Source organism: Aspergillus sydowii (assembly GCF_001890705.1).
Source record: "Aspergillus sydowii CBS 593.65 unplaced genomic scaffold ASPSYscaffold_1, whole genome shotgun sequence".
Lineage (NCBI taxonomy): Eukaryota > Fungi > Ascomycota > Eurotiomycetes > Eurotiales > Aspergillaceae > Aspergillus > Aspergillus sydowii.
The window spans coordinates 745,183-768,528 of NW_024467859.1; the positions used below are offsets into that span (position 1 = coordinate 745,183).

Genomic DNA, 23,346 nt, shown 5'->3' on the forward strand with positions numbered 1-23,346 from the left:
TGAGCTGACATATGTCATCTGGTGAAGGGGAAACCGGTCACCAGCAGCTATTGATTTGGGTTGGAGGAAATACGAGGCGTGGCAGGCCGTAGATTGACTCTGGTTAGTTACCAGCAGGGTTGAGACATAAAGTTGGACGAGAGGCGCCGGGATGGATGGTTGCGTGCGGCCCCTGGCTTTGTTTCTCCCTTCAGGTGTTTCTCCGCAGCCGCATCCAGATCCATCTTGCTCTCGCTTTCCACAACACACACCTGCATCGTGCTCCCTTCGACTTCTCCCCAGCGTTAACCCTTTACCTTCCTCGCAATCCTAGTTTTCTCGTCATCTTCAGAATCACTCCCCCGCAGATGGAGTCTCTGTGAACGGTTTCGCCCGCGACGATCACTTTCCTTGGGCTCTCGTCAGCAAACGCTCCTCTCGTCCCCCACTCGCTCCCCCGACCGTCCATCTCGACGGGACCTCCGACCTCGTCCCCGTTTAGCTTCATCCCCCCAAACATCGAGTTCATCGGTGGCAGCTTCGATTTGAGCGATCAGGTTTGAATTGTTGCTGAACTCGTGGTCTTCCCAATTAATTTCCCCCCCTACCATCGTGATGTCTGCCGCTGCGCCCTCAGCCGTCCATCGCAGCCACTCCACGTCCTCCAGGCCGCCCTCCTATGGGACTGCTTCGGCCGACATCCCTCACCGGACCCGAAGTGTCGCTGTGAGGCCTGCGACAGCATCTCAACCTTCTCCAGTGCATCACAATCAATCTCATAACCGGCATTCCTATTCCAAGTCACAGTCGTACGACCGCCGACCTCCTAGCAACAACCACGCCGTTTTCGACAACATAGCTCGTCGGGACTTCGAGTCTTCCAGGGGTAGCCAGCACTCGTCCCGCCGGGATAGTTCGAGGGAGCGCTCCCAAGAGCGCCCGACGAGCGCATACCGTACCGATCCGTCCTCGAATAAACCCAAGAGAAATCTCTCGGTAAGAAGCCATCAGCGGGACAGTATAGACATGGCTTCTGCGGGGCCCAGGGCCGCGAACGGGGGCGCAGGCCATTCCCAATCTACTTCTGGCCAGCATCTACATCCAGCGAACCCCAATCAGTCGAAGCGCCGCACCATGATCGCAACCCCAACAGGCCAGTGGTCATTAGGTAAGACATTGGGGGCTGGTAGTATGGGCAAGGTCAAAGTGGGGAAACACATGGAAACTGGGGAACAGGTAAGCTTCATACCTCTCTGAAGAATATGTTGTATTGGATATGTTATTAACGAGACTGTCGGGTTATAGGTTGCTATCAAGATCGTGCCTAGACAGTCAACGGAAGAACATCGGAGTGCACGTGAGGCCGAAAGGGCGGATCGTTCAAAGGAGATTCGAACTGCTCGCGAGGCAGCCATTGTCAGTCTCGTTAATCACCCTTATATATGTGGCATGCGCGATGTGGTACGGACCAATTACCACTGGTATATGCTTTTCGAGCTTGTCAACGGTGGTCAAATGTTGGACTACATCATCTCTCACGGCAAGCTAAAAGAAAAGCAGGCGAGGAAATTTGCACGCCAAATCGCCAGTGCGCTAGATTACTGCCATCGCAATAGCATTGTGCATCGGGACTTGAAAATCGAAAATATCCTCATCAGCAAGACCGGCGATATCAAAATCATTGATTTCGGTCTTAGTAACCTCTTTTCCCCGCGAAACTTGCTCAAGACATTTTGCGGCAGTCTTTACTTTGCCGCTCCCGAGCTGCTCCAGGCAAGGCAGTACACTGGTCCAGAAGTGGATGTCTGGAGTTTTGGGATTGTGCTCTACGTTTTGGTGTGCGGGAAAGTCCCGTTCGATGACCAAAGCATGCCAAAACTCCATGCAAAGATCAAGCAAGGAGTGTTCGAATACCCCCCTGGCCTTACTGCTGGTTAGTTAGCCCGTCTTTTAGAAGCCGATCGACCATAAATGTGCTAATGTTTCATGTTTCTAGAATGCCGCCATATCATTTCACGCATGTTGGTAACCGACCCCAAGCAACGCGCAAGTCTGGCCGAGATCATGAGCCACCCTTGGATGAACAAAAGCTTTAGCGGGGTCCCTGATAACCACCTCCCACACCGGGAGCCTTTGCAGCTTCCGTTGGACCCCGCGGTGATCGACAAGATGACTGGATTCGACTTCGGGTCCCCAGACTACATTGCCTCGCAACTCACCAAAATCATAGAGTCCGAGGAGTATCAGCATGCGGTTGCGCTCAATGCGCGTGAACAACCCGCTCCTGCAAACACTGATAAGAAGCGCGGCGTCTTTGACTTTTACAAGCGCCGAAACTCGGCCAGCAAAGACAATCTTACAGCGCCTTCAGCAGAAGCTATACAGCTTGGAAATGACCCATTGAATGCCTACAGTCCATTATTGTCTGTATATTACCTCGTCAGAGAAAAACTGGAGAAAGAAAAGACCGAGGCCAACCCGGGTGCCCTCGGCATTCAAGTAACCAGTGGCGATGCGCTGCTTCAGGTACCTGATCTAGCAGCCCCAGAAGCTGCCCATACCAACCAGTACCATGTCCCCGGAGAGAAAGATACGGGAAGACGGTCGCGCCCACGCGCCCGAACCCATGGTGATGATGAGATCACGGAGGGCATGAAGAACACCAACCTCGCGCCGGGACAACCCTCTCACAGCCCCGCTGCGTCCCAGCCAGAAACTCCAGCTAAGAAAGAGAGCACCGCTGCCGGTCTTCTGAGGCGCTTTAGTACGCGGAGAACGAAGGATCGTAGCCGTGACCCCGAACGGTCAAGGCTTACAAGCCCTCATGGGCCATCTCTCAATGTGCAGCCGCCGGCCGACTCTGCCTCTCCCCTCTCAAGGGGATTTAGCATGCGGAGAAACCGCCGTGCGGAACCTTCCCCAACAAAAATTCCAACGACAGGCAGTCAGCCTCACCATCAGGACCTCCTCAAGACCCCTGGATCGGCAGAGCCGGCCTCACGATCCAACAAGTTCCTCGAGAGGTCGACTAGTGTTAGCTCAGCCGATCCGCGAAACCGACGGACCCGCCGAACCGATGCGGATGTGACCAACCAGCCGCCGCAAACAAGCGGATCAGAATACTCAGGCGCCGCGAAGGACCCTACCGGACGGGAACAGAAGGCGACGACCCGTACACACGCCACCCGGACAATGTCTCTTGGTCATGCTCGCCGTGAAAGTATCCAGGCTCGACGGGCTCGGCGAGACGCTACGAGGGAAGCCAATGTTCCCGAGGAAACTGACGGAGAAGTTTCTGGGCCGGGAGCTGCCTTGGAAAGTGCGAATGAAGAAGACCTATCCAAGCCAGTCTATCTTAAAGGCCTCTTTAGTGTTTCCACTACTAGCAGCAAGCCACTGGCCTTTATTCGCTCCGACATTATTCGGGTCTTGAAGCAACTTGCTGTTGAGCATGTGGAAATAAAGGGCGGCTTTAGCTGTCGTCATGCGCCCAGCATTGATCTGGATAAGGTAGCGGACAACGGGCCTCCAAGCCCTGAACGTCAAGGCCAGGTTTCCAGCCACCGTCGTCGAATCAGTTTTGGAGGTCTACTGAATCACGAAGATGGCCGCGAGGAGGTTCGGAGCTCAACGCGCCGCCGTCAGCGGGCGCCAGACCGCAGCTTCGTTTCCAACTCAGAAGCTTCGGATGAATACCTTGAAGGCCGTGATACCAATCTGACGAGTGGAGAACGTGTTGTTGGAGAGACAACCACCCGAGTGCAGAGCGACACCGGTGGCAACCTTGTTCTCCGGTTCGAGATACTCATCGTTAAGGTGCCGCTTTTCTCGCTCCACGGTATCCAGTTCAAAAAAGTGTCCGGAGGTATGTGGCAGTATCGGGAGATGGCGAAAAAGATATTGGACGCTCTGCGGCTCTAATAGTTTCCTCTATGAGACATGTGCATCAGTGACATGGCGTTTTAATCTAACGGGCAAGCCAGTTTGGCATGACAGTTATACATGAGCATGATGTTTTTTTTTTTATTCCTCTTATCTTCGATTTGCTGTTTCTTTTCTTTTTCATTTTTTCATTTTTTTGCCTCGAGTCCACCGCATCAAGTGGCCCGTATCTGCATGGGCAAGTGACAGCTTTCATGGGCGCATATTTACTGAGCTGGCTCATTTCATTTGCAATTGAAATACTTCTGTTATTGGTATTTACCTACACTTCGCGTCTAGTCAAGCCCTGATCGGTACTTCCTCTTGTCACATCTTATGTGACAATCGACTTATTTTTGTGTTTCTATACAATTGAACCACCTTACCCCCCGACTATTCGCGCTTTCGACTATATTGTCACGTTGCAGTCTTGCTTTGAGCTTATAGAAGATTAGCTTTATTTTCAGTGAACCTTAGTTCCCCCCTAATATTGTTATTTGACCCCCTTGGGAAAGTACACTACCTGGAGAGCGTTGCGATCCACGTGGAAACAAGACAATAAGTTGCTTAGTCAGCATTCAGACCTTCGAGGCATCAGGGCTATTAGGGCTTGTCATCTGAACAAACTGGTGCTTGACAGTCAGGCTATGCAGCCTTCAATATGATTCAATTAATCAGATTCAAAATAATGTAGACGACTATATATTGATGCACGAATCTTATGTGCAAACTCAGTAGCAAGAAGCCGGAGCATCGTTGCTGGATTCTTGAGTGGCCGGTAAAGTATGTGACTGGTGAACAAAGAAATGTCCCAAGCTTACTAGGTAGGCATAACAAGACACGATATAGCCTCGGAAGGAGCGCCCATTAATTGGCACAAGAGGGTAATTTGAGCATACTGAGGTGAGCGTGAAACAGTCTATGATGGTCGGGTCGGTCATCGGGTTGTAAACCCCGCCGCGAGCCCTAACAAGACAAAGAACTTGCATCGCCAATGACCGGAGGACACGATATACCGGGTAAATTTTCATTTCCATTTTCATTTTATCTGTAATTCTCGGGGCAGAGTTTTTTTCTCCTGAACTTCCGTCTTGAACCCTTTCCTGACTGATCTACGGGTGCTGAGCTCTGTCGGTGAAACCTCATCGGCATGGACGGCATCCACCGCTTCATCGATCTCAACCTTATCGTGCGCAAGGACAAGACCTTGAACATGCTCCATTAGATTATCCAACTCTGCTTGAACCTTTTCGCGAAACTCTCTTTCTAGTTTCTCCAGTTTCCGGCGCCGCCGCTCTTCCTCCTGGCGTTGTTGGTGCTTCTGCTCAAACTTGTACTGGCCAACCGCCGCGCGCTTCATCGCAGCTCCCTCCTTCCGTAGTTTTCCTTTCAACCGTTCTTGCAGTTCCTTCCTTCTTTGCATTTCTTGTGTTATCGCTCGGGCTATTACATGATTTCCGTCCCGCCTCGGCTCTTTTGTGCGCGTGGGTTGCGACTGCAAATGCGGTTCCGGGTCTGGCCTCAGGTTCCCCCGGGGGCGTGGTATCTTTTGCCATCCTCTCTCACACCTATAGTCTTCTGTCCCTGGAGTATCACAATAGTTGTGAAGGCCTTCCATAGGAGAGTATACTTTGTCGCGATTGCTGTAATCACGAGGTCGATCGGCGTAGTTCCGACGCGAGCATGGAGGCGAACGATATCTGGGAGTACCAATATTTGCTCGCGGCCGCTGATGACGATGGTAGTATGTTGATTGTTTATGTTCTCGCTTGGAGCTGTCAAAGTCGTCTACTAAACGACTACCAGCAGCAGCGCTGGTAGATTGGGGTTCTGTGAGGAACTGGTGCTGGGTCCGTGGTCCGTCAAGTCGTTTAGGGCCGGGAAGTCTTCGAGACTCCCAATCCCGTTCATGAACCTTTTCTGTGCTCTCTTGATGGCTCGTTGGCAAGGCGTTGTAAACGTCGCTGCCATCTAGCCAGCCGATTCGGGCACGGGCAGGTGCTGCTGGGAAGGCATTGTTGGCCGGGTGTTGTTGTGGTATTCGGGGCCCAGCTGATTTTGTAAGCTGTTGAAGCTGGTTTTTGTTGTTCGACTCCGGAAAATCTAATACCTCAAACATGATGGGTGATAGTCAAATTAGGTGGATAATCAGAGGGCGGTTATAAGCTGGCTATCTAGCAGGTACGTATCTTCGGATGGGTGCCTCAGAGTCGATTTAGTAACTCAAGCGTGATGTCCATCGGCGTTGCTTTTCAAATTTCTTTCATGCCGCAGTGCCTCTCTCCTGGAGGCTTTCAGCCAGTCAGCCAGGCTTGAGAAGGAGCTGACAAAAGCGCGACTGCGCCCCGTGTTTTGAGCAACGCGCGAAAGGCTGCGGTTTGCTCACCTGGTGACTGACCGAGACGCCCTCTTCCGATACCCTGCCTCCGAGGAAATCATCCTTGGCTGCAGTCTGGAAAGCCAATTATATTTGCATACGTGTTGACAAAGGTAAACTTGCATGAATGAAGTTGCAGCTGGATGCCGCTGCCCACCAATTCAGAAATCTTGTGGCGCAGAGTTACGCGAATGAAAGGGGTGGCCGCGTTCCTGAGAGATGCAGTTGGAAACGAAATCATTGCCAATCGGTCTCAGGGGAGGTGCGTCAAAATAATCCACCCTCAATTGGTGGTTGCCATTGCTCTGGTTTCTAAATTGTCATGAAATGTTTGGAGACGCGAGTAACTATACGTATGTTGTTTCCGCGAAGAGTAAAATTGCATACCAAGAAAATAATTGCGCAAACTCCAGACAATACCGGGGATCAGAAACCTCGGAGGCATCAGTCTTGAGGCCACTGCCCTGGATATGGTGAACCTGGGTTAATACTCCCCTGGTCCTGATTTACTCTACTGCCCTCTATAGGGTCTTTTCCCAGGGCATGCCTCGGCCCTTTCTGCATCAAAACCAAGTCCAAAATGCTGGCAAGAGCATTCACCAGAAATATTAGCACCGGATATTTGGATACAGCCAACATTGGGTTCTCGTCAGGGTCAAGAACTGGTTCCTTTTTGGTTGCTCCTTCTTGTGTGGCAAGGGCTTCAAAGTGTAGCTGCGGCGATAATAGTCGTTTCCGAGTTGACTGTTCTTGCTGGACACTGTCTAAGGATTCAACGGCGCTCCCCAGGATATCGGAATACGGATCGGGGGATATGTCACGCATAACACGCTGAGAGGCATCCACCAACGTTGCTGCGGAAGAGAAGTTCGAAACATTCGACGACCTGTTGGTTGTTGCGCTTGAAGCCATGTCATCTGGTGAGAGCAGTATTCCGCTCGGTAAATCGGACGTAACCCTCAATCTGCCAGGCTGATCATTCATGCGGGAACCGGTCACTGGCGTTGCTTGGGATAGAGTAGTTGGATACAGTGGTGGTGCAGATGACGCAGCTCCGTTTTCCATGGAGAAAGAAACTGGTAGGGCATCTGGTATCTCAACCGGAACTTTCGCGTAATTTTCACGCTCCATAGCACTAGACAGGCCCTTTGCTAGCGTATCGAGCGGCCGATCGATTCCGATATGTGCATTGGGGCACACCAGAGTCTCGCTCTTGCCCTGGTCGGGGTTATGATGGCTCGGGAACCTCAAGTGCCGTATGCTCTGGCGGAGGCGAGCTCTAGAGCTTTTAAGTCGGCCCTGAATCTCAATCCGCATAATGAACGGCTGATTGCTGTGCTGCAGGGTGAATGCCGTATGTATAACGTTGCTACGGCTTGATCTGCCACCCTGATCGTTTTCACAAAGCTCCCATTTCAGTGTCTGGTAGGCCGCACTGCTCTTTCTTCCTGTCATCAACCCCCCAGTAAATGTCCAACGGCTGTCGTAGCTGGCTGCCTTTTCCCGCTCCACGCCAATGCCACTTCCCCCGTTCCCAAGCACATTCAACTCCGGTGTCAGATGCACGGTCTGCGTGATAGCAACGCTTCTTGCTTCTCCGCTGAGATGTTTCGGGCCGTAGTAATCAGTCATTTGAAGAGACTCGTCATGGACTATCTCTGTAGCCGCTGGGGCGGGCACTTCGTCGAGGGTGACGAGAACAGTTCCACTGGCCAAACGACAGTTATAAGGTTGGTCAAAAAGGATATCCATGTAGATAATCGCCGCAGAACTTCCAGCTGGAGGCACCCCTAGACAGCCCCATTGTGACTTTGAAACACGTAGTCGACAATCAACCCGCACCTTTCCCACATCGCGGGTGCACAAGCTGGCGTTGTTGAGATGATCAAGACCGTGGTAGGTACGACCAAAGCGACGAGCGTACGTGTGAGTCGTGCTTGATTTTGGTGATGGCGTTGCCTGCAACATGGTCTCGAGCCTCGAATCTCTTATCGTGTTTGCATAAACTAAAAGGTGACAAGACGATTGCCGGCCCTGAAGATGAAAGATAGTTAAAGGCCAGGCAGGTGAGTCAGAGCCATTGAAATCCGGGATTTTACCCCTAGCCGCCCAGGGACAGACCCAAGGCTGAAATGACAAACATTCTCGTCTCGTCTTGGGGGGCAGTGCCGCAGCGCAGTGCAGGCAGGAAGATTGTGGGCGTGATCCCTGCAGGCGCAAAAAGCAATGCTCTCGCCCTCATGACAGCCAATGCCGGCTCTCGTTCTTCCTCTCTCTCTTTCTCTCTCTCTCTCTTTCTCTCTCTCTCTCTCTCTCTCTCTCTCTCTCTCTCTCTCTCTCTCTCTCTCTCTCTCTCTCTCTCGTGTGTTTCAGCATTGTATCCAGGAGTGGTCATCCTCGAAAGAATGGACTCGTCGACCCAGCGCGAAAGACAACGACACAATATCTACAATTACAATGATGATTTATTTTCCTTTGATAACGATGAAACAGACCCGTCTCTAGCATTGGTCAACAGAAGGTTTCCTCCCATGGTTGAAGCTCCTTCAGGCCAGAATACTTCCCTCGAAACCAGCAGAGAGCAGCACACTGCATCGCCCTCTCCGCGCCAGAGAGTCGCCGTCGCCAGTATACGAGAAGATTCGCCAACTATGCAGAACCTTTTGAACTCAAAAACAAGAAATGATATCACCGTCCACTTTGAGCTAGATGTTGGCGAGGACCTCGATAGTTGGCTGGAGGAGTTCTCCCGTCTCAAGAGGCTGGGCCACTTCCATGCCGCCGAGCAATATTTCGATGACAACCTACGTGATTTTGATAGTATTCTACCGATCGCAATTGAGTATGCCGATATGTTGGTGGAACAGGGTGCCTATAAGCGCCTGCGTCAATTTATGTCTTCTCACAAGGAAGTACTAAATCCTGTAGAACGCGCTGGCAGTGAGTGTTGTGCGGCAAAGAGGCTCCAAGTTTTATATAGAGCCAACCTACTATTGATCGACGCTTTTGCAGCACTGCATTCCGTTTCCACCTTGGGGGAAGCATATGGGAAAGTGCGATTGGTCGAGCAAGACATGCGATCCATATCAAAACAATCGGAAAAGCCGGTTGCCTCTCTAGATTCATCCGAAGTAAGACCAAAGCTATTTGATTCCGTATTCCCGGTGTGATTTTACTAGAAGCTAGAAATCTCGTTGCTGACCGTCGGGGTTGCCAGATTCAAGTCGTTCGCTACGCTTTGAAAATACTATCAAAAATAGAGAGGGAGACAGACCTTGTGCCTGAGACACAGTTCGACTACTGGTCGAACTGGGGTCACCTATACAGGCCCCTTATTGCAGCAAGTCAGGTCTCGGACGCAAGGGACCTCGTCATCGCTTCAATAGAGGCAGAAGGTGCACTGAATACGTGGAGGATTATGTTCCAAATGGACATCCACGCTCCACACGCCTTCAACCGCCTCCTCGGTGACTGGAACATGGAACATTATGATGAATCAACATATTTAGCCATTCTTGACATCTTGGTGAGCGTAATATGTGATTTATGCTCGTTCTCGGTCACCTTACCAGAAAGAGAACACTTAACTACGGCGGAACGATGTCTCCAGCATGCGCACAGCGTGGCTATCTGCCTGAAGGAGAACAGCCCGGAACTGACGAAATCCCGGCCGTATATTCGTTGGGTTCTGGCAAAGTCCGAGCTGGAAAGAAAATTAAAATCTGGCGAGATGAATCTGCAGAGTCATCTTAGCGCCTTTCCAGGCCTGGTTATTTGGAAGAATACCCTTCCCATATACATCCCAATTAAGTCAGAAAACCCGCTTTGGCGCCCAGAACTAGGAGAACACGAGCAAACCCCAACATCCCCAGCTGAGCTTCTAGAAGCTGCTGTTGGCACCACATGCGAGCTGGGAGATTATGCAACCGAGATAGCTTGCCTCACCGAGCTGGTTTTTTGCTCCTCCGGTTCGCTGGACGTACTGAGAGAACGGTTTGATCGCATGCGAGATCTCCAACTCAATTCGCAAGGCAATATCCTTGACTGCCAGCGAACATGTCTGACCCGGTATCTGACCACTACCAGCGTTCAAGCCCGCCGAGATCTGGTTGCTGAAATCAGAGAACTCAAGGGCTTTAGGACTGGCGATTATTCTCTCAGTGAGTGGTGCACACTAGTTATAGAGGACGCACTCTGCTTCTCCCTGGGAGATATTTTAGATAAGTCTCCGGCCCTCCTCGATGAGGGATTCTCGATTTACCTCCCCCAATATATCAAGGATCAAATCATATATCGGGGGTTAGAAAAAACATATAATCTACACCTCAACCACGACAAAGTCAACTCAAGCAGCACCCACTGGTCAGATGTACGCAGCTTTTCACCCGAGCCACTTTCAGCATACGCAAGACAGCCCCCGTCCGCAGTAAGGCGCCCATCATACGAACGCGTGCGGCATAGAGACCCAGGACCCGATATTGCTGAAACAGGTGGAGAAAACTCTACCAACGCCTCTTTGAGTGAGGACGACCGGACCGACACGTCGGTCATCGGGGTGTCGCCTCCGGACAGGAGATCTTTCAGCCCTCCGAGAAGAGTCCCTACAAGACGTAGCACAGTAGAAAGCATTAGCGACAGCCCATGACATTGAGAGGGGAGGATGATCTATTACTAGACGGCCGTGACATTAGATATATCTGAAGCACTTGCAAAATATTCTCAAAGCCAATGATTTCGTCCGGCTACGAAGTATAGCGGAGTCTATCTTAGGTCGGTATGTAGTGAGTGTCCCATTTTTGGTGCAGAGACAGGGCGGGCGGGTACCATAGTGTACCATTCTTTGGCCCTCCGGCTGTCCGCCGGGCGCCCAGTGGGGCCCCAGCCCAGGGTCCCAAGCCCCCAAACACAGCCCGCAATTCAGACAGCCGGACGGGCACCAATATCGTATCACTATCCGCAGCGCAATATGACGCGTGCGAACCAAATGAATAGGTAAGTTTTCCGCCTTCTTAACTCGAAGAAAGAATGCGTTGTTTATTCATATTTTATTGCAATGTTTAATATTATTATTAATAATATTCGATTTTTTATAGAGTTCATGTTATAACTATATATTTATAAATTCTTTTATAACTCTACAATTCCACCCTTTATAGTAACTAATCCTCTCTTTTTAGTTAACTACCTAGTTATTATATATTATGTAATATTTCCATTGATTATGTAATATATGAGCTTATCACGTGATTGTAATTGCAGGCTTCATGGAAGCCATTCAACAGCCGAACAATTTTCGTGTTTTATTCTATCAGTTTAAAGTTTACGCGCATTCGCCATATAATCACAAAATTCTAATATCAATTTAGCAAACTTTTGTCATCAAAATGATAGAATTATGGACTACTTTCAAGCAAAATCACTAGAATCCACTTTCTAAACTAGGACTAGTGCGCCTCCCTAACACAAGCTTAAGGAGGAAAAACACCAGAAGTGAGCTTTGGTTTTCGCTTCTAGCCTTCTCTTCCCAGCTATCTTCGTACTTCTGCCTCTATAATCCATGATCTTCAAGATCCATGCTAATTCACTTTTTCTGTTTCTAAGTCCTTAGCGTTCGTCTTTTTTTTTGCTTTTACTTCATGCCAGGACACGACATGTTCATTGACCTTACGCAGGACTCAGATCCAGAGGATCAGCCCAGGGTAAGTCCACTTGTCGCGTGTTACTGGTAGGATATTTGGATACCGGCCAAAATATAGAAACAACTCTACCGCATTTATTATTTTATTTTAGATTATTTTTATTAATATTTTCTAAGTTGTTTCCATGACTAGTGCTGACTAGATCTAGATTGCAAATCCGCTATTCTCCAATCTTGCGCACAGGACACTTTCAGTTTCTTCTAGTGTTCCTCTGAAGAGGAAGTCAGATGTAGATTCAGAGACCACTTCAGTGTCGTCTTCCAATTCTGCCGCTAATGACTACAATAGCCTTGTACGGTCATTCAAGCAGAAGTCTCAGCGGGCCCATTTGAAGACCCCAAGCCCAGCTCCCAGGAATAAGATCGAGGATGGCGTCAGCGTGGTCATTCCCTCCCCATCAGCACAGCTTAAGAGCGAAATAGACTCTGCTGAGCTGATCACGGACGCTGTGTTAACCGGTGTTTCGGAGGAATACTATCCAACAGATGCTCATGAGAGGCGCGCCAAGCGGGGGGCTTATCCAGCTGCGAGAACAACGAACCGTGCAGGTGTCTCTCTGGTTATTGGCAATCCTGGGCCTTTCCTTACTACAAAAAGCAGGCGCCCTGTGGTAGATCTCCTATGTGAAAGTCTCTGGGGAAAACTCGCCTCTATAAAGGGTCCTGCTGTGACTGTGGCCCCGGGGGACGAGAAACTTCTAGCTGAGAGTACCGCGGGCTTTGAGTTCATTAATGAATATAAACTCCGAGATGGTGTTACTCCTATTAGCCCGGAGTTTAATGCAGGCTGCTCCTGCGATGTTGTTTGCGATCCGGCACGGTGCGGCTGTCTAACCCAGGAGGAAGATTCTGATGCGCGAATCATTCCTTACAAACGCGCTGCTGATAATGGGTCTCTTTTGGTGCTTTCTCCCGGATTTATGGCTCGTACCTCGATGATATACGAGTGTAATTCGCTATGTGGGTGTGGCGAAAAATGTTGGAATAGTGTTATAGAACAGGGTAGGACCGTCTGCTTGGAGATTTTCAACACTGGTAATCGTGGATTCGGTATGCCTTTCACTCACTGCTGTCCGTACTCCGACAGCCTACATTGAGCTAAACTGACGTGCTCGAAAAGGCCTCCGCTCCCCGAACTATATCCGCGCGGGTCAATTCATAGACCTCTACCTGGGGGAGGTCATAACCCTAGAGAAGTCCGAACAGCGCGAGAAAATCGCCAACTCCCGCGGCGCCCCATCGTACCTCTTTACTCTAGACTTTCTCGTCGATGATGAAAATAGCTATGTCGTTGATGGATGCAACTACGGCGCCGCTACCCGCTTCATCAATCACTCTTGCAACCCTAATTGTCGCATGTTTGCCGTCTCCCGCACCCATGGCGATGAGTATCTCTACGATCTGGCTTTCTTTGCTCTGAGGGATCTCGCACCCTACACTGAACTCACCTTCGACTATAATCCGCGCATGGAAAAAGTCGACACCCCAGATCCCAATGCAGTACCTTGTCTTTGCGGCGAGAAGAATTGTCGTGGGCAGCTGTGGGCTAATGAGAGGAAGAAGACAAGATAGAGAGGAAATGTGTCTCCACTACTCCCGTTCTTCGTCCCTCTTCTATCATCTATTCCTCCTTCCATTTCGTTCCCCCCCTTTATTGAGGGTCCAACTTGGTTCTTCTTCTAACGTTTACTGCAACTAGCGGCGTTTTGCAAAGAATTTCAGGTTTTATCTAACACTGGCGTTAGCATATGTTGCATTGCAGGTTATCGAGTTCTATTATGATTGCATTGTGTGGAGCTCAGTGCCGCTTGACTTGGTGGCCCTGAGGCTTTTACTACTGCCGCGGACTTGTCCTTTTCTTTACTTGAAAGCAGTGGACCTCTTTTCTTCGTCTCCCATGCTTCCTCCTTTTCTACTCACATGGCATACCAGGGCGGGCGTTTCGCGTTTCGAGTTTCCTATGTTCCATTCCATTTTATCAGTCATGTACTTATTATTTTACTCGAAAGCAGTACGATACCCCCGTCTTTTCTATTTTGATGTTCATACTGTGCAGATGTACATTTACTCAATTTACATAACAACAACAACAACAACCAATGATGAAAGTCATGGCAGCTTGTCCAACCGTGTTTTACGATACTAGACATACGACAGAACAAGTCTCGCCGGTTCTTCCGTTGTGATAAGGTTAAGAATGACTTTAATTAGAACTGTTGTTTAGGTATCTAGGCCAGGTACAAATGTATTTTACTCTGCTCATTTAACATCATCCGCTGGGAATTGAATGGAGTTACTCAAGTACTCGTTTTAAGCACTTTGTTTTACTTGCTTGTGTTTGCGTTTCGTTTCATGTTCAAGCTGATATTGACTGCATTGACAGACAGAAAGATTCACTGCCAAAATAGATAGATCCATCCAGACGAATATTAACGCATCCAGCCGAAATCATCAATCAGTATATACTTTTAATTTTATAAATTTCGTGGAAAATTGCTCCGTCGCAAACCATGATAGGTAAGTAAACGCCGTTACACGCCCTGACCCTAAGGGAAAAGCCTGATGAACCAGTTCAGAAGTGATCCATAGCTAGATAGAAGTGAGAAGAAAAAGATAGGGGAGAAGGAGATAACCGGAAAAAAAGGGTCATCTACCCGCTCCCTTCCATGACTTCAAATATTCCACCCATAACAAACTTCGGTTGCGAGAGCCGTACTCTATCTAAGCCCTCTTGTGAGCCAGATGACAGCCGACCATGAGTTCGGCCATCATGGACCGGAAGCCGAGTCTGTGAGGTATGTAACTGCATCTGGGTATTAATCCCGACGGTATCTAGATCCACGGGGCGCGGTTCTAAAAGGTCGAGGCCCTGTCTTTCGATTGTATCAAGACTAGCTCGTGAGCGCTCTTGTCTGAGGGCTGTGTCGATATTTGAAGGGCGGCGGCGTAGAATAATCCCCGTGCCATGGTTGTGGTTGTAGCCGGGGCTGGAGGGGTTGAGTTTGTCAGATATTGAGCGGGGGTTGCGGATATGCTGAAGAGAAGTTGGTGACAAAGATGGAGAGGTTGGTGATGAGGAAAGTGTGGGGCTAGAGCTTGTTATTGTGGATGTAGAGCTGAGTGGACTGATCGGAGCTGAAGTTGTAGAGCAATAATACTCTTTGAGGTTGTAGGGATGGTTGTTATTGTTGGCAGTATGGTCGGGGCGGGGTTGAAATGAAGTGTATAGGAGCGAAAGGCTCGGTGCGGAAGTCTGGCTTGGGCGCATTTTGGGAGAAAATGACGCAGGGACTTCAAATTTCTTTGTGGTTTGGAGCGCTGTTCCGAGTTGCTGGATAGATCACAATATATGTTGGAGAGGTATCGCAATCGTCAAGAGCCGGGTGCCCCGCATAGATTTGAACTGATGCAACGGGCCCCAGATAACAGAGAGTAGAAGATAACGAAGTCCGGAGAAGATGGTCAGAAGTGTTATGCAGGAGAAGTAAGATGACGGAGATGAAACTCGGAGTATATGGGGGACTGGAGTTGAAACAAGGAAGCGTGTCGTGTCAGATTGTCCAGGGTCAGGTCCAACGCTTCGGACGGGCGCCAGCGTAGCAGATTAAATCCAGAAAGATGGCGGCCCGCAAGCAGGAGTCTTGGGGTTTTTAAGAACGCCCTGTTCTCGACAAGGGCTCGAAAGGCACGGATTAAGTATCTATGAGAGGCTCACTTTCGGCAAGGCACGCGCGATCTAGTAGAAAGTAGTCCGGCGCCAGGGAGGAGGGGGGAGAGAGAAAAAAGGCTTCCATGAGAGCGATGCAACAATACAAATTGTAGGAAGAATGTGGAGTGACGGGATTGTATGAAAACAGCGATAAAAACCTGACAACTGCGGAGAGGAAGGAAACTGGAGAGTGTTGCAGGTGATGAAGACGGGACCATGGGTTATGAAGGCAGCTTCCGCATTCGGGAATCGCCTTCACACACGGACTCGGCCAGCACGGACAATTCTCCCACGCAAGGGGCCAACTCAAAGATACGAACGTCAGAGTAGTATTTCAAGCAGTACGAAGATTCTCTAGATAAGCACGCCAGTACGCCATTGCTATGCATTCCAGGCAAAATATTCACAAAAGAACTTAAAAGTCGCAAAGCAAAACAGACGGCATAAACATAAACATTGGCAAGCATCGGCAAATCTAGAACAATAAACAAAATGCACGGATGGTGCTGAGTCTTGGGGTTGTATAATGGCAGCCAAAGATTGTCATGTAGTTTACAGCATAAAAAAAGCCGAGTGAATGTGTATAGTATCGTGCTCTCGGTTACTCGTCGAGAGCTCTGGGTATCATCATGCTTCGTTTCATCTCACTTCAGCGGCCCATCATGTTTCGTCCCTTGATCTACGCCGCTGCGTGAAACTGCGTCGTATACTCTCGCCCCAGGCGGAATCACCGAATGACTGCATTACGTCCGACACAGTCATCGCACTATTGTGTCGCGTATGTTCGGATGTTGCAGAGGTTCCCCCACCAGGTGTAGCAGGGGGATCGTACGAACTTGTTGTGTGCGCTCTTTCACGACCAGGAGATAGGGAGATGCTAATATTAGACCACTCCGACGGTGAGCTGGCTTCGGAATTCAATCGGTCTCCCACGTTGGTGTCAATCCAAGGCAGCTGTGGCGGCCCAGCTTGTCCTCGGCCCGGCGATGATGGGGAGAGCATCGACGGCTCCATCCCGCTTGGGCCAGCTTCCCGCGGCGTCTCGTGGGGTTGTTGGTTGTACTGCGATTCATCATCCACATAGATCTCGGGGACATTGAATTGGGGCACAAAGGTCATCCGAGCAGATCGTTTATGGTCAACCTTCCTTCGGAATTCTCGAGCAGCGGTGAGAGTCTTGAAAAAATCAATCACCGTGTTACGACGGACTGCCTCCTCCACACGCTGCAACTTTGCGCGGCGCCGTAAGAACTCTTCAAGTCTGAGGCTCTTGCTGTCACTGATCACATTGTAGTGCGCGAGGATCATAAGCAAGGAGTCGAATGATATGCCATGCACCGGATCGGCAGACACCAAGACCTCCTCGTAGAGTTGGTTGAGTCGCTGCCGCCGTTCCCTCACGGTGTTAACTGGGATTTTGCGGATGATCCTAGCCAGCTTGTCCAGGTCAACACCTTCGAAGACTCTCCGATGCGCAAGGAGCGAGTCACGCTTGTCGACCCTACATTCATCTAAAATGCGTGGAACCATGAAATCCCCTTGGTATATGCGCACCTCGAATTTGCCGGTAAGTTCCTGTCACTCGTCAGCTCGGTTCTAATGAAAAGATGAATTGGCCAGCATACCCTTAATAGTCGTGGGAACTGTTCCTTTGTTATATAGCCGGTACCATCAGGGTCGTATTCGGCCCATGCCTGTTTGAAACGGCGGAGCTCTTCCCGGCTAATAACGTAGAGGCCACTACTTCGTTGGTAGACATAGGAGAAGCTCTCAAAAATAAGAGAAACGAAAAGGGAAACGAAGATATACATGCTGATGATGTTCCACGATATGAACAGCGCTCGAGCCCAAGGCTTGCTTCCGCAGTCGTTCTGGGACATGTCAGTGCTGTTATCGGCACAGAACGGCGGTTCCATCTGCGCAAAGTCCTCCATAAGTTCGTTCCATCCCTCACCGCAACTCGTACGGAAAAGCAAGATCAGGGCTCTTGGAATATCTCGGAAGTTTGTGTTTCCAGATACTTCTTTGCCGAATTTCGTCATACCGAAAGCCTGGTTCATTGCAATTGCGTAAACAAGGAACAGCACAAACCAGGTTGCTAGCAGGTTCCCAATGGATGTTAAACTAGCCGCGGCCGTTTTGAACAATTGATCCAGCTGATTGTTGCGGGGAATAAGTAGCAATGTAATGGCGACAAGACATAATTTGCTCAGAACCGTTACTGCTTGCTCTTCCCGGGGCCTCAACGCGAAGTTCAAGATCGCCGTGATCATAGTGGCAGGAACAACAAGCAAAGCGTAAAGATCCCACGAGCTTCTACTGAACCGGTGCCAGCCCAGTCCGGCCAGTCGCACGATGACATTACCGAGATAGAAAAAGTTGAACACGAAAAATAGACAGTCTCGAACCGTGTCCCAAGTAGGATCCTCTTGGTAATACTCAAGTATCAGCAGGAGGAGATGCAACACAAGAATGACGGTCACGCAATTCGCCCAGCGGCCATGCTTCTTGTAGGCGACTCGATAAGCCCACTGTCTCCAGGTCGTAGTTTTCTCGGTAGATCTCCGCTTGGAGGGCGAAACTTGCTTGAGCAGCTTCTTTAATTCAAGCCACGATCGCTGCTCGGCGGTCAAGAAGGCAACTCCAGTTTGTTCCGTGTAGTTACGCATGAACACAGACACAAACAAGGTCAAGACAAAGACAGCACCGAGCAAATTGAACACAATGAAAAAAAGCCCGTTCTCGGGAGCCGCGGATTCCTGTGGTTGTTCGCCAGCCTTTGTGACGCTCATCGCGCTCGTTTGAACGTCAGTCCACCCTTCCTGGGAAACAATCTGGAAGAGAATGAAGAGCGAATGTCCGAAATTGTCAAAGTCATAGTAAGGATTCGATGCCACTCGGGGTGCGAGAACATCCCAATTGAATGGTGAACTCTTAAACTCATCAAAGCAGCCATTTAAGGGTCCCTCAAAATTCTCGTCATTGCATTTCACCATCTGTCCACGGAACAGAGTAACACCGTAGACGGCGAACGGGATCAGAAAGCTCATCGACACCGAGGCAGCCTCAAGCGGATGTCAGTACAAAAGCATTTAGAAAAGAGGGGAGTTAGGGGGAGCTTCGTACGGCAATAACTTTCCATCCTCCAAGGATGATAACCGAATGGAATGTGTTTTTAGCACTGTCGCTGAAGTTAAGCAATCTCAATGCCCTCAGTGCTTTAAATGCCCCGATGGCCCTAGAGGCGGTCTTTTCGTCTCTCAAAGAACTCCCAACGCTGACCCAGAGAGTGACCAAGACAATGCCGTCGATGAAGCCCCATGACGAACGCAAGTACGCATTGGGCGTCCAGAAAAACCCATCCGCAATCACCTTAATTATTGCTTCTATGGTAAACAAGATGGCAAACCCAAGGTCGGTCCATATGAACCAGTTTCTACCGGAACCCAAGTACTTCCACTGGTAGATAGGCGTGGTGATGCAAGCGAGGATAACCATCGCGACAATAGCAGCATAAACGAAACCGGAGAAGGCATACCACAGAGGCCTGTACGGTTCAAACCCTTCCACGCGCTGAACTCCACGACCCGGACCTACAATTCTTTGGCATGTCCTTCGAATCGGGTTATCCGGCTTAAACAAGAACAAGGATGTGTTGTAGTTCGGATGTTCTATCAGGTAGTCCTTTTGCGCTTGCTTTCTCTTCTTTTCTGCCCAGACCACCTCTTGGGCCATTTTTTGGGGGTCCAGTTCTTCGTAGCCCCGTGGGATCTTCAATCTTGTGTAAAACGGGTTAGGCTTTCGCCGTATGATGGACCTCGAAATCGTTTCCCAGGCGCGTGACAACACTCCAGGTGGCTCTATGAGCCCTTCTCCAACAGTTGCGCTTCGTTCCAGCGAAGACTGGTCCCGATGCCCGTTCTGGGATGACATCTCTTCTTCGAGAAACTCGCGTACAACCGCGTCCTTCATGAGCATATCTACCGCTGCCGGGCCATGGTCCAGCGGGTCCCTATAGCGAGATGACCCCCTTCCTAGTTGGAAAATTTTCGAAAGAGACAGGTTTCCTTGAGATGCTCCATGGATCTGTTTCTGTTCCAAAAAGGCTCGGACTTGGTGAAGGCGCTTTTCGTCCTCGGATACGTCGAAACTCTCTTGGATAACCGCAATAAACATATTAAGTATAATAAAATTGGCCAAAATGAACCATAAGATCAAGAACGTCGCTGAAATCCACGAAGTGCTGTATCTCTGCGAGTAAGAGACAACCGGGTAAAGAGTGCCGGTCCAATTCTCGCTGCTCAGAATCCGATACATTCCAATAAACGAGTTGTAAATATTATCAAATTTAATCTCATCGTCAGCCTCGTCATCAATCTGACCGCGGAATAGCTGCGTCGCAAATATGGACGCAAGGAATGTCATCAGGAACACGAAGAGAATCAAGTTAATTAAACCGCTGGCGTTACGGAAAACGAGCATAATCAGATTTCTTGTGACGGAAAACGCTAGGACAACGCGATAAACTCGGAGGATCTGAAAGAGGGTGAGGACTTGGTACGGCCGTCCGGAGTGTCGGATAGCGGGGATTTGAATGACGCTGGTGATGATAGCAAGCGCCAAATCGAACCAGTTACGGCGGCTCAGATGGAACTTCCGCCAGTCTGTGATGAACCGCAGTATAATCTCACCGAGCAAAACAAGTGTGACGACAGTCTCGTTAGTGTTGATAAAATTCTCCCGTGGCCCGTCAACGTCGGTGTTCCTCATAGCCTGGACAACGAGGTCATAGATGATGATGACAATCCATAACCAGTATGTCCAGTTGTATAAGCGCTTCAATGCACTGGGTTTGCGCGACGACTCATCTTCCTCATTATCCGCCTCGACCTTCTGAGATGCGAAAGCACTGCGCTTGCTTTCTTCACGAATAACCTGGAATGAGTGAGTAATGACCGCAACCAACAAGTTTACCAGCCATAAACTCAGAATTATAAATCCGCAGACGAAGAAAAGTGCTGATACGAGATAATCGCTGTCGGTTGTGTAATAAAGGAGGTCTGTGAAGGTATTTGAGCTCATTATCACAAATACAAGCTCGAGTGAATTCGCGATGTTATCGAAACTCATAGTCCCCCTGTAAGGGTTACCGGCTTCGACGCACTGGGAACCCTTAGGGCAAATATATCCTTTTGGGTTGCCAAAGCTAGGGACGCCGTCAGATGTGATCCAAGGCATCAAGCTGCCGTTTAGTGCCATATAGCCACCGCAAAATTGGACACGGTCGTCCGGATCATTCATAGCGAAATTGTCCTGGTTATAAGGGGAACCATCCCAGACACACGTTCTTCGAAAACTTGATTTGAAGCTTTGAATGCCTACAATTGCAAACAGGAGCCAAAAGAACCCTATCAGAAAAGCAACGTGGACCAGCAAGGGAGCAGCTTTCTTCAAGCTTCGAAGAATAATCTACAGCATTGCAGTCAGTTATCAGACATACCCAAACACGTCAACGTTTAAAAACATACAGAGGTCCCGCTGGTCAACGCTAGGAGACGCAGAATCCGGAGACAGCTGAGCATCCGGAAGACATAAAGCCGATGTTCATTTTCGGCCCCCCCTAAGGCAAGCGCGAAGCTCACCCAGTAGGCAACCACCGCGACAAAATCGAGTCGGTTGAAAGAATGCCGGAGAAAAGCGCGGTGCGCAAGTCTGATGCGGCGTTTTTGGAGAGGATCATCAGCCAGCTGCTGTTCCATCTGGTTTAACCCGCCTGTGAATGTTCGTAGAATCGAAGCTTGCTGGGGCTCTGGCTGCACTGATGCTTTCCTGGTCGAAAATTGCCGTTGTGGCGTGATAAGATTTTTTCCTTTCTCCAACAGTGCATTACCAAGTCCTTTTGAGCGATCTATTGTACTGAACTCGACTGGGTTGAAAAAGAACCCAGAGACTAGAATTTTAGCAACAAGTTCAATGGTGTAGATGATGAAAATCACGAAGTAGAGATAGTCCATAACACCCCTACTACCCCAGGTCGATTCCATGTCAGGTTTCGGTTTTGCAGATTCAATGGTTAATAGGATCGTCTGAATAACGATGACGACCAGGACGAAAGGCTCTGTAAACGGATGAACGAGAATATCGCACAACCACGTCCTAATCGCATTATTTGGACCAAGTATGCCAAGTGCCTTACCCCTCAAGGGATTGCTCAGTCCTCGCCATGCCTTGTTCGTCGATTTCTCCCTAGAGATACCTTCGGTTAACGAGGCCGTCGACGGTGCATCGTGGGCATAATCTGGAAGGGATGGAAGGGCTGGCGGTGCCTCCATTCGCGAACTTTTATGAGATTCCCTCGAGAGTGACTGTTCCACCACCTCCGGTTCATTACTCAAGTTCACGACACGTTGGGAGACCGTCTTCATCATCGAACTTGCACGCTGCAGCGCCGACCCGGAAACCGAAGGAGATAGCGAACGACCGCCGTCTCTTGAGACGCTTTCCCCGCGACGTCTCCCACTATAACCGGCCTCGATATCGTGCAGATCATCCCCCAGGCGTGGTCCCATGTGGTCATTTTCAAATCGAACCGAGGGTGTGTTCGATCGGTCGCGCGAACCGCTGGCGCTGGGGGTGACGGATGCGCCGCTAAAATGTTGCATATTCGCGGGACTTGTCAATGGAGCGGTATCGCCGTATGATTCGGAGGGACGAGGGTGCTCGGCTTCGTTAGCGCCGAAAGTCTGTGAGTGTTCATCGTCCCCATCAAGTCCTAATGAATCTCGACTGTGTCCTCCAAAATGGACACTGTCCTCTTGTGGATGCCCGAACCCTGAAGTCGCTATCGCAAATGCCCCGATCTCTGAGGGGGAGAATTGATTCGCGTCTTCGATAGAGCGCGAATGCGTGGCATGGCTTCCATGTTCAACTGGGGAATCTTCCGTCAATCGTTCATAAGTCCGTCCTCTCTCGGTCAAAGAGCGACCAGAAAATAGCCGGCTTCCCAACCGTCCTGTTCGTTCCTGGTGGTCAGAGAGATCCTGTAAAGGGATTGAGTGGTGGGTGAAATCATTCTCGTCGTTAAAGCCGCGGTCATGGCTATTCGACGCCATGTTGGGCAAAATCGATTCACTAGCCGAGCACAGGCATCGCAAGCTGCGTCGATGGTACGATTATCGAAAACAGGGTCCAATATGTTGTACGGAGTCGCAAAAAAAGAGAGATAGCAGGCACAGTCGCAGTCGGACGTCTGGCGCGGTCAAGGAAGCGGGAGCGGGATGAAGACAAATAGAAGTGGCAGCGAATAAAACACGAAAAGAAAATAGGTCAGTAAAACGAAGGCGACGATACTGAGAATTCGCGCAGCTGAGGTGTCTTCTCCGGATTCCCGCGATCGTCTAGTCTTGAGCCAGGAGCGGCCAAAACGGGGCGGTTGGCGGGATGTTGATTCTGTATGGCCGAGTGTCTCCTCGAGCGGCGGTGATCCGCCGCCCAGACCACTCAGGTTGTCTTGCGGCCTTGCCCGTGCAGGCTGTGATTTCTATTCTTAATTCTCCGGTATCTTTCGGCAGATAAATACAAATAATAAGAATAGAGAGCATCCGATGATTCCGCCTGGTTTTCATTCAGATTATTTGAATATTCTTCTCTATTTCGTCTCTA

The 23,346-nt window shown here is 49.8% G+C and overlaps 7 protein-coding genes across 7 annotated transcripts; 3 read left to right on the forward strand and 4 right to left on the reverse strand.

Moving 5' to 3' along the window:
* Positions 1-594: 594 nt before the first annotated feature.
* On the forward strand, positions 595-3,900 carry kin1 (putative serine/threonine protein kinase Kin1; the record flags this gene model as incomplete). The annotated part of the gene is made up of 3 exons (XM_040841112.1): positions 595-1,215; positions 1,285-1,912; positions 1,976-3,900. The coding sequence occupies 3 exons, from the start codon at positions 595-597 to the stop codon at positions 3,898-3,900; spliced, it is 3,174 nt and encodes a 1,057-aa protein (XP_040707315.1).
* A 1,039-nt stretch (positions 3,901-4,939) lies between these two features.
* Positions 4,940-6,019, reverse strand: ASPSYDRAFT_83569 (uncharacterized protein; the record flags this gene model as incomplete). The annotated part of the gene is made up of 1 exon (XM_040851237.1): positions 4,940-6,019. One exon carries the CDS (start codon positions 6,017-6,019, stop codon positions 4,940-4,942), a length of 1,080 nt encoding a protein of 359 aa, XP_040707316.1.
* Positions 6,020-6,483: 464 nt separating this feature from the next.
* Positions 6,484-8,443, reverse strand: ASPSYDRAFT_38082 (uncharacterized protein). Its single transcript, XM_040845639.1, has one exon. The coding sequence runs from the start codon at positions 8,243-8,245 to the stop codon at positions 6,722-6,724; it is 1,524 nt and encodes a 507-aa protein (XP_040707317.1). The 5' UTR covers positions 8,246-8,443; the 3' UTR covers positions 6,484-6,721.
* A 203-nt stretch (positions 8,444-8,646) lies between these two features.
* On the forward strand, positions 8,647-11,019 carry ASPSYDRAFT_166223 (uncharacterized protein). Its single transcript, XM_040843371.1, has 2 exons — positions 8,647-9,408; positions 9,495-11,019. The coding sequence occupies exons 1-2, from the start codon at positions 8,683-8,685 to the stop codon at positions 10,920-10,922; spliced, it is 2,154 nt and encodes a 717-aa protein (XP_040707318.1). The 5' UTR covers positions 8,647-8,682; the 3' UTR covers positions 10,923-11,019.
* Positions 11,020-11,928: 909 nt separating this feature from the next.
* On the forward strand, positions 11,929-13,547 carry clrD (histone-lysine N-methyltransferase Clr4; the record flags this gene model as incomplete). The annotated part of the gene is made up of 3 exons (XM_040848644.1): positions 11,929-11,976; positions 12,125-13,025; positions 13,096-13,547. 3 exons carry the CDS (start codon positions 11,929-11,931, stop codon positions 13,545-13,547), a joined length of 1,401 nt encoding a protein of 466 aa, XP_040707319.1.
* Positions 13,548-14,373: 826 nt separating this feature from the next.
* Positions 14,374-15,574, reverse strand: ASPSYDRAFT_239888 (uncharacterized protein). Its single transcript, XM_040844128.1, has one exon. It carries the CDS (start codon positions 15,241-15,243, stop codon positions 14,626-14,628), a length of 618 nt encoding a protein of 205 aa, XP_040707320.1. The 5' UTR covers positions 15,244-15,574; the 3' UTR covers positions 14,374-14,625.
* Positions 15,575-16,247: 673 nt separating this feature from the next.
* Positions 16,248-22,938, reverse strand: cch1 (calcium channel protein CCH1). The gene is made up of 4 exons (XM_040844129.1): positions 21,213-22,938; positions 18,811-21,153; positions 17,310-18,749; positions 16,248-17,259 (listed from the first exon to the last, which is right to left on the reverse strand). The coding sequence occupies exons 1-4, from the start codon at positions 22,794-22,796 to the stop codon at positions 16,345-16,347; spliced, it is 6,282 nt and encodes a 2,093-aa protein (XP_040707321.1). The 5' UTR covers positions 22,797-22,938; the 3' UTR covers positions 16,248-16,344.
* Between the last annotated feature and the right edge of the window lie 408 nt (positions 22,939-23,346).